Source organism: Electrophorus electricus, chromosome 1 (genome assembly GCF_013358815.1).
Source record: "Electrophorus electricus isolate fEleEle1 chromosome 1, fEleEle1.pri, whole genome shotgun sequence".
NCBI lineage: Eukaryota > Metazoa > Chordata > Actinopteri > Gymnotiformes > Gymnotidae > Electrophorus > Electrophorus electricus.
Window position 1 is genome coordinate 12,604,768 of NC_049535.1, and position 10,000 is coordinate 12,614,767.

The window sequence follows — 10,000 nt, forward strand, 5'->3', positions numbered from 1 at the left end:
CACTCTGTGTAGGTCCCGCTGGGTGGTAACAGTGCAGCTGCTGTAGCACACTGTTGAGCAGTAGGAGAATAAGCTCTCTGTAGGCAAGTGGGAGGAAGCTTCTTAAGGGAAAATAGTTGTGTTTTTTTGAGCACGTGAGAAGTGTTCAGGGTCCATATCAAGTCTTCTGTGATGTAGGCTGCCACGTTAGTGTGTGTATTGTGTGCTTTGGAGATCCAAACATACGTACAGACATGTATGAAGCCACACACACACACACACACACACACACACACACACTGAACGTTGACATGTAGGACATGCTGACACTAACTAATCATACAAACTTTTGCAATTTTCAGCATCTTAGCAGCCAAACGTGTTTGTTTTCCTAGTCTTGTTCTATGTGAGATCTGTAAGATTAGCTCTCTGCTTTCAGAACATTCTGTCATTTTTAAAGCTAAACATTGCAGATCCTTGTCCCAGAAGTCTCCTGTCCCGCCACATTGCCATGTCATCGCTCCATGACTTCAGCATTTCTCATTTACAGCATTTGGCTGATGCTTTTATCCAAAGCGACTTACAATTCTGACTGAACACAAATTGAGCAACTGAGGTTAAAAAGACTTTCTCAGGAGCCCAAAAGTGGCAACTTTCTGATTACTAGTCAAGTACCTTAACCATTGAGCTACGACTACCCCAGTCCACATGAGGGCCAAAACCTGTGATGTCAGAGGCCTATGATGTCAGAGAGAAAGGTTTAAAAATCTACTCAAGATTGGGTTTTCCTTCTGACGCACTGGATAATGGTGGAGAACTCTCACTACACCACCTTGCTGTTCGAGTATAGCAGACTGAGGTGAATATCTCATCACTGCAGGAGAAATGGTGGCGTCTCTGCACTTCCACGTCTAGAGGAGAAAACTGTTACTGCAGTCCAGGTTAATGGCATCCAGTGCACCCTTGCTGTAGCGTGCTCGGAACTGGTCTTCTCAGAAAGAGACCCACCCACTCCTTTTTTGACCCTAGTCCTCATGGGCTCACCCCGCTGCCGTGATAACAAAGATTAAAAAACCCCATCAAAATCAAAAGGAAAAACTCCCTATAGAGCATGAGGGAGAAATCTTGAGAGGAACCAAGACTCAGAATGGGGCGGGGGATTTCTGTTCCTCCATTTCTCCGCTTGACACCGTCCAAGCCGGTCTCTTCCTCCCCGTGTTCCTGTAGCGTCCGGGGCTTGCTGTCTGCCGGACTGGAGGCAGACTGGAAGGGAGTGTAGGTGTAGGCACCTGTGGCGTAGGTGTAGGCGGGATCAAGCTTCTCCCGCACGTGGATTCGCCTTTTATCCCTGAGATCAATCTCCGACTCCCTCACTGGCAGCTCGCTGACGGCGCCCAGCATGCATCTCACCTTGGTAGCCATTACGCTGGAGGATGTGTCACCCTCTCCTCTAGTCTCATTCATGTCTCACTAATGTCTCAGCAGCCCATGCTGCGTGCCATGCTGAGAGTGACAGAGAAATGCGTCGGGCCTGAAAATATGAAGAACGAGTTATTCATTCATGTCTGGATCGCCTCTACACACGTGAAAACAGACTAGAAACATAGCTTCCTTTCTCTACAAATATCTGTCCCACAATGCCTTGCAAATATATTCATAATGAGATAGCCCTGCAGCTCTCTGCAGCTCGGCTGTGACGAATACCTTGTTTTGATGGCATTAATGGTGTAATTGGATGTATTCTCCAGTAGCGCGTAGTCTGTGCTGTGGAAACATGACATAGCCAGACCCTGCTCAGTCACTCACATAGGACCGCATCCCAGTCTGCAAAACACATTGCTTCAGTTCAAATCATTTATAGTTAAGCACGCATATTTCATCTATAAGCACAGAGAGAAAGCATGCAATAACTCTTTAGAATTCTGCCTGGCTGGAGTCAAATTCCCTGGAATTAGATGAAGAATTCCCTGGCAGCTTGCACAGTCTGAGATTTTCTTCTAAGGTTTGGCTGAGACTTATTTTTTAAATATATGTTTTCATTGGGCAATTGACAAAATTAAAATATGCCCATTAATAATAGATGTCCAGTTATTCCATAAAAGCATAAAGAGCACATTAAAAATAAATATAAAAGATGTGTTCTTGAGACCTAAGAGATAATTAAGAAGTACGTAAGAGATGCTGTAAACAAATAAAACCAATTGGCTCTCAACTTTCCCAAACAATTGATTGTAAACCACGTGTTTCAGGATTCTGTGTACAGGAGTGTCTGCTATGCTTGGCTATTGGTCAGTCACAGTGAGACGGAGAACTGAACCTGCTTGAAACCTGCTTGGAGCTGGCAATCTGTGTCAGGCACATTTTGCTACGAACAGGGGAAGCTGATTGCCCTTGCTGTATGTATCATATTTCTCCCGGCCTGGGGGATTTTGTGATGAGCTCACAGAAAAGAGTCGGTTCATTACGCTGCGTTTAATTTCTGCTGCGATTAGTCCTGTTGAAGCAATAATGCGGTCACAGATAACGGAGGAGCGGCTGGTGCCTCGCCAGCCCTGCTGATGGGTGGTCAGGCTTTCTGCCGCTTCTGTACTCGAGAGTGATATCCTGTTTAGCAGTGCTGCAGTGTCGGTGTTACTGGAAGCCGTCTTCTGAATGTTAGCGCAGAAACCACCACTAAGGGGAGCTGTTGGGATTTTACTGACATTTGTACTGGCCACAATTGTCTTCTATTTTTTTTGGGGGGGGCATGCAGACGGAAGGATCTGGAGTCAGAAATGCATGGAATCTTGATTTAGCTCCGAGGGAGGTGTATGCACAATAGGGCAATTCATATCTGGCACGCACACGCACACACACACACCCACACCCACGCACACACACCCCTATGGCAGCTGCTTTCAGTTGGATGCTGTCGTGTTTCAGTAAATCGAAGATGGAGGATCTGTCCTGTTTGCGTACACACCTGTTTGCATTACTAACGCAGGTAACGAACAGAATCTCTGTTTCTGTTCAAATCTGCGTGTCGCTCGCAGACGTGCTATTTTGAAATCACAGTGGGAACTACGAGCATAAAAGAACAAATACGGAATTCACAACTGTTATTGTGGTGACTTCTGACAGTCCACAAACCTTTACTTTGATGAGCTGATGAGTCCAGTATATATCAAATCCGATTATGGGTGCCACTTTCCTGAGATACACTTTAGCAGCTTAGCAGCTACTGAAAAGATCCCAGCTGTACATCTTTAAAGTTGTTATTGGCCGACTGAGAGATTATGATTTACTACCAGTGAAATCTGACCCCCCTACACGTGTTTGTTTGTGCAAGGCGGTGAGAGGAGCAGATTGGATTATTGAACGGGTGTGTTCTCGAGGAAAGGATCTCCCCGGAGGCCTGTCCCAGACTGATGAGGCTCATCCAGAAAGATGGAGGAGGACGCGCACCTCTGGCTGGCCGGCAGTGGGACACATTTTACCCTCCCAGAATGCTCAGTGACTCTCTGTTACAAACATCAAACAAGAGCCTCTAATGAATGAATCGCAATGCTCACATTGTCCTGGTAACTTTCGGATAAGGCAAGACGTAGTGTTGACCTTGATGCAGTGCTGAAATCTGAGCTCGCAAACGTCCATTCATGTGCTACATTTTTGTTGTTTTTGTTTTTACATGAATCATGCTGAAATAAGTCTTTGTTTTCTTGCAGAAAAACAGCTCGCTCTAAAGTTTCACCACAAGAGTTCGCTTTCAGTGTTTTGGTGCATTTTCAGTGTTTTGTGGACTCTCTTATGCTTACTGAAACCCTCATGTTCACCACATTCTGAATCACTGTTTGTCTGTCACAGATCGGTTACATTTAGAGATGGGATAGATTTGGTCTTTCACAGATTAATTCCATTTAGCTTGTCAAAGATGGGTTACATACACAGATGAGTTACATTCAGAGAGGGGTTACTGTTACCCTGTCAGAGACGGGGTACTGTTACCCTGTCAGAGAGGGGTTACTGTTACCCTGTCAGAGACGGGTTACTGTTACCCTGTCAGAGACGGGGTACTGTTACCCTGTCAGAGAGGGGTTACTGTTACCCTGTCAGAGACGGGCTACTGTTACCCTGTCAGAGACGGGCTACTGTTACCCTGTCAGAGACGGGCTACTGTTACCCTGTCAGAGAGGGGCTACTGTTACCCTGTCAGAGACGGGCTACTGTTAGCATGTCAATGAGGGCAGATGTTTCATCAGTGACCTGCTCAGTGGAGCTAAGTGAAAGAACAAAGTCATGAGAGAGAGAGAGAGAGGCAGAGAGGGAGAGAGAGAGAGGCAGAGAGAGAGAGAGAGAGAGAGAGAGAGAGAGAGAGAGAGAGTGGGACAGAGAGAGAGAGAGAGTGGGACAGAGAGAGAGAGAGAGTGGGACAGAGAGAGAGAGAGTGGGACAGAGAGAGAGAGAGAGTGGGACAGAGAGAGAGAGAGTGGGACAGAGAGAGAGAGAGAGAGTGGGACAGAGAGAGAGAGACACACACACAAAAAGAGAAGACAGAACGAAGAAAGGATAGTCAATAAAAAATTTAAGTCATGTTAGCGATGACATGTGCAAGGAGGCATGCAGGAGAGCAGAGAGGTAGAAAGAGAGAGAGAGAGATGGAGGGTGGGAGAGGGAGGAATTGAGCTATAGAGAGAAAATGTAAAAGGGTGGGGGTGGAGGGGTGCAAGGAGGCTACGTGAGGTATGGAGAAAGGAGGGCGGAGCCACACTGGGAAGGGGGCTGGGGACAAGTTTGGGATTGGGAAAGGCATGTAATTAAAAGCCAGAACCCTCCCCAGTGCCTGTAGAGTCAAGAACAGAGAGAGAGAGAGAGAGAGAGAGAGAGAGAGAGAGAGAGAGAGAGAGAGAGAGATGGGATAGAAGAGTCTTACTGCAGCTTTCTCCTCTGCCTGTCCTTACTGTGTAATGGATCTGTGCCGCTAGCACAGGGAGTGTTGTGGAAAACTGGGGATCTGGGGGAATATTTGGGATCTGCTTCTACCAGAGGAAACCTAGTCACTTCGGAATGCCGTCCTTGTCTCTGGGTCTGCCGGCGGCGCTGGTGGGCCGGGCTAGAACCTGGGTCTGCCTCTCCTGTATGTACTGGGTAAGAAATTCTGCCTCTCTGAAGTGTGCTAACCTCCTTCATTGTGTGTGTGTGTGTGTGTGTATGTTTGTATGTGTATTGGCGTGTGCGCGTGAGTGTGTGTGTGTGTTCCTACAGATGCCGCAGAACGTGCTCACCTCCTTGCTGGTTTTGCGTGTGTATGAGCGCATACGCCCGTGATGCGTGTTATCTTGTTTGCTGTTGTGTATGAGAGTAAGTGTGGGCGCTCGTGTGTTTATAATCGCGAGTGCGTGTCGGGACACGCACACACGTTATTAATGAAAGATGGAGTGTGAGGGATGTGGCCCTGTGTCATCCTCATCCAGGCATATCCTGGATCTGTAGCGTGAGCGCTCCAGTGTGGAGGAGCCGTCAGCCTGAGCTGCACGTCTCTGAGATGTCGAGATGTTCTCAGTGGTTTCTCGGCAGTTTCTCTGCTTAACCTGCCTTGTCCATCTCGGTGAGGCTGTGAGCTATTTCTGTTCTCCCTGACTCGTGTGTAGTTTAATCTGCTGCTTGGTGTGTGTACGACACAGAGCTCCCAGCCTGCCCAGCTGCTGGGGTCGTGGGCTGAGAGGTGGGTGTTTGGGCTCCTGCACCTCTGCTAATTAGCAGCCGCTCTGATAACCGCTGTGCTGTGACCAGCAGAGCAATACCTGCTCCCCTGATGGTCGTGCGCTAGTGGTTTAAGGCCTAATCTGAAACCCTCACGCTTAGTTTAGCAGCTCTGTTTAAATGAACAAGCATACGAAGTTTGACTTTTCCTCAAATAACTTAGAACGGACAAAACGTGTATACTGTATGTGCATCAGACAAGGTGGGTGAGTGTGAAATAGATTCGGGGAATCATGCTTATCCCTCTGATAAAGAAAAAATGTTCCTGATTTTCCTCTCATTTTGTGATTTGAGAAACAGACATTGTTACTGCAGCACCAAAACGTTGGCCCCGGGGAACTGGACCACTGGAACACAGCGCAGTACCCAACATGATTTGAAGTCAGTCTGGTGATTTATCGTTTGCCTCAAACCCCCTATGGACCACTGGCGTTGGACTCTGGGCAAATCCTCCTCCTGCCATGAGCATGGACCCCGCTCCAGATATAGAAGCTCTCCTTACAACTGGTCTGGGATCAGCTCCCACTTTAGAAGAGCCAACAGAACCGGGCTCAGATCAGCAGCTGTTCCGATACACGTGCGCGGTACAGGCAGAGACAGCTTTTCCCTTGTTTACTGAGAGGAAGGCTATTTTTAGCCTGGCGTCGGTTCTGCAGACGGCCCCCGGTGGACGGGTGAGCGACGGTTTAATGGGGAACACAGCAGTGATATTAAAGCACAGAAATGACACCAGCGCTGATGAAGCTGCGTCGAAAGGTGTCTGGGCATCGGCCTGAGGGACTACGAAGGCCGCCTGTGTGTGTGTGGGCGTCTGCATCTCCAGCCGGGGCAGCTCAGCGCATAAGAGGCGTTTACAGACACAGACCTGAGGAGGAGAGATTGGAAATGACGCCTTCTCACGGAAGCCATCCAAGGGCGTTTCAAGAACGATTCTTTTCATAAAGCTATGATATAAGAAATAAGTGCAAATCCTTTTTTAAGTGCAAATCCCTTTTTGGCTGTAGTTTGCGTATCTAGGTTTTTGCTGTAGGTGGTCTCTGGCCGTCTGCAGTGTGGTGCTGGGGAAAACGTGAGCTCTTCTCTGTGTTCGGAGAATGTTTATTCCCTGTTCTGGTCTGTCTTCAAACTTGTCACCTCGGTTGTCATCCTGGGTGACGTGTGAGTGCCAGGCGTGGAGGGCGGTCCAATGGGACGACTTCAGAGGGTCTCAGAGGGGGAGAGAGTCTGTGTAACTTCACCCAGGTGGGTTCACGGTGTGAACAGAGCTCCTCCGGCTCCTGGCGCTTTGCTGCGGGCCCAGCTGCCAGCTTGCTCGGCTGGGCACACGTCCTCTCAACCCCCTCCAGGGCCCTGGAGCTTCAGTCTGAAGGGCACCTGTTTCAGCAGCATTCTCTCTCTCTCTCTCTCCCTCTCTCTCTTCTGCTCTCTCTCTTTCTCCCTCCCTCTCTCTCCTTCTCTTCTTGCCTCCTTCCCCACATTTTCATCCTTCTTTTAATTCAGATGGCTGCCCCTCTACCCCACCTGACTATACTTAGCACGGATGTTTACATTGCCGCACCAATGCACCACACCCAACTATGTGCATCTCTTGACTTTTTCATCCTGTGTGAACGTAGCATCTGAACGGCTCTTCTCTGCGTGTGCCCTCGTTCCCCGGGAAACTCATGTTTCCAAACCAACGTGCAGAAGTTTCGGTGTGGCTGAAATGCCGACCTGTCATTGTTTCGAACAGTGCTGATACACAGCAGGGCTTCAGCTCATCCCGCTATTCCCAGATTGGTCACACGATGGCGCTACACAAAAGCCCTATTGTTTTCGACGGAGTTCTGACTGGAAATCGGAAGCAGGTGCCATTATCTCCGTGTTACATCCCTGTTCCCACAGCATGTAAACCTCTTTATGTTGCAAGTCCAAAAACACCAGCCCAAGATGTCACTGTTGGGTCCTAGTGCTCCTGGAACGTGGAGCAGGATTGTAATCAGTGACTCAGACGGTGGCCAGTCCCATGTGTCATGAGTCACCAGGGCTTCTAAATAAACTTTCAGCCCTTCTCTCCTTCCTTTCAGAAGTTTCTGGAATACTTGACTTCAGCTATTATTAAAGAGTAGCACCTACTGTTGTGCAAACTGAGCCAATCTGATCCATCAATGATGAATGGAGTGTAGCTGTTTTAGGGAAGGAGAGATGTTAGCCTGCCTCAGAGACACCAGAGCGACTTGGCGTAAGTCTCGATGCCGAACACACAGTCGATGTGGATACGCACCCGAGGGCTTGTTGACAGTGTGGATGTGGATATGGAGGGTGTGGTGGGCCATGTTTGAAAGGTCAGGTTGACGTGAAACATCATCTACTGGGCAACAGCAGTCTGACTTTGAATGTTTAGTGTAGAGTTTTACCCTTTACGCTAAGAGTTTATAGACAGTGTAAAGTCAGATGTAAATACTTATATTTTGTATTTATATTCTTGAGATGTTTGGGGCAGAAATGTGGCTAAAATGAGCCATAGACAAAGTAGTGAAGTCTTTATTTGAGCAGTGAAAATGCACATGCACAGACACACACACACACACATGCACACACGCATGCACGCACACATGCACGCACGCACGCACACACACACACACACACACACAAACACACACATACACACACTCACTCACACACATGGCTGGTGTATGTAGGCTGTGTTCCAGAATGAAGTGGGTGGTGGGGTCAGTCTGGGACAGCAGTATTTCTTTATGCCTTGTGTGTATGTGCACACACACACACACACACACACACACACACACACACACACACACACACACACACACACACACACATTTGTTCCTCCTTGCACATACATCATCCTGCCAAAGAACAGGACTGTTCCCTACTCAGAGCTTGCCTCTGAAGCTGATGGTTGATCCCTGTAAGGGCTGTCCCTGGATCAGTCTGCCCTCTGTCCAACCTTGGCGCCCTGCTGAATGTATGTTCCCACAGGGCACATGCTGCTACCCTGCACTGCTGCACCATGCTGGACCTGGTCTAACTTCTCATGCCAGTGGTCCATTCAGTGGAACAGCCGTCCGTCCAGTGGAACACCTGAAGTTCTTCACCCCATCAACTGCCAGTTCTGCTGGTTATTGTGGTCTCTGTGTTGGAGAGTGATGGGGGTCTGGGTGGGTGGGGGAGCCTTGTGTCTGGGGGTCTCCAGCCCCTACAGGTGAACTGCATTCTTATCTGACACATCCCGCCATTCTCACGTTCCTCTGCTCACACGTTCGCTCTCCCGGATACGCGTCTTTCAGAACATCTCATTCCACAATCAATTTTTACAGCCCACTAGTGTAATATAATGAGCGCTTTGCCAACTGTAAGCATACGCCACACTGGCATTAAAGACCAGAGAGTGTGAGAGCCTTTCATTCGTCTCCGCGGGGGTTAAGTGTGAGCCCTCTGCTGTGAAGGGTGCTGCTGTGCTGAGTATACGCAGTCACACCGTTGATCTCAAAGCTCCCGTTGGATGTTGACGTAAGCAGCGTTCAAGCATGCGAGCGGTACTGAGCTGCTGGGTTTGGACGTCAGGTCTCGTGTTGCTGGTGTTGCTCAGAGACCACATCTTCTCAAGGTCCTGTTTTAAGAACTTTCACCTGTCCATGTCCTCATCAGACAGCCACGCCCCCTTGTGGCTAGGAGTGTATGATTGACAGGTAGATTCCTCATCACTCCTCCACTGAATGTCCTAGAAGTATGTGGACAGAGATGAGTGAGGGTGTGACTTCTGCTCTGTTTCCTCATTTTCACCTGTCCTCCTCTCCTCCTGGCTGGCTGGCTGAACAACACCTGGGATGCGCAGGCGTGTCATGTAGGGCTTTCTCTCCAGGGCGCGTTCTTTGGGAGCCTCCCTGCGGTAGTCCTGCTGCACTGGACCGGGACTCTAACAGAAAGGCCCTTTGCTCTTGCCGGAGTTCTGATTGGCTTGGAAACTGGACCCAGGTTCTATTGCCCCAGCGTTATGTCCCTCCTTTGACAGCACATAAACAATCAGCAGGTTAAACATAGGCTAGACACTGAACAGTGGGTGTGGCCAAGCAGAGGGTGTGGTTGAGCAGAAGGCGTGGCTGAAGAGGGGATGTGGCTGCCAGTCAGGCTGTGCTTGATTTGCTCCCATTCGGAAGCACTGGTGTGACACTTACAGCTGGATAGGTGGACACGTGAAATTCTGTCTATGAAGGTAAAGTACAGATCGCTGGAAATCGACCCAGAGGGAGGTGTGTTGCCATGGAAATGTGAATTCTCA

At 48.9% G+C, this 10,000-nt stretch overlaps 1 protein-coding gene across 6 annotated transcripts in view; it reads left to right on the plus strand.

Moving 5' to 3' along the window:
- tns1a (tensin 1a) overlaps positions 1-10,000 on the plus strand; it is a 102,683-nt gene that overhangs the window by 2,856 nt on the left and 89,827 nt on the right. The window contains exon 1 of one of the 6 annotated variants that reach the window (XM_035525650.1): positions 5,068-5,103. The exons of the other annotated variants lie outside the window; for them this stretch is intronic. Coding sequence (XP_035381543.1) covers positions 5,095-5,103 — 9 coding nt within the window. The 5' untranslated portion in view covers positions 5,068-5,094. Of the gene's footprint in view, positions 1-5,067; positions 5,104-10,000 lie in introns of those variants that run through there. 6 annotated transcript variants of the gene reach the window in all.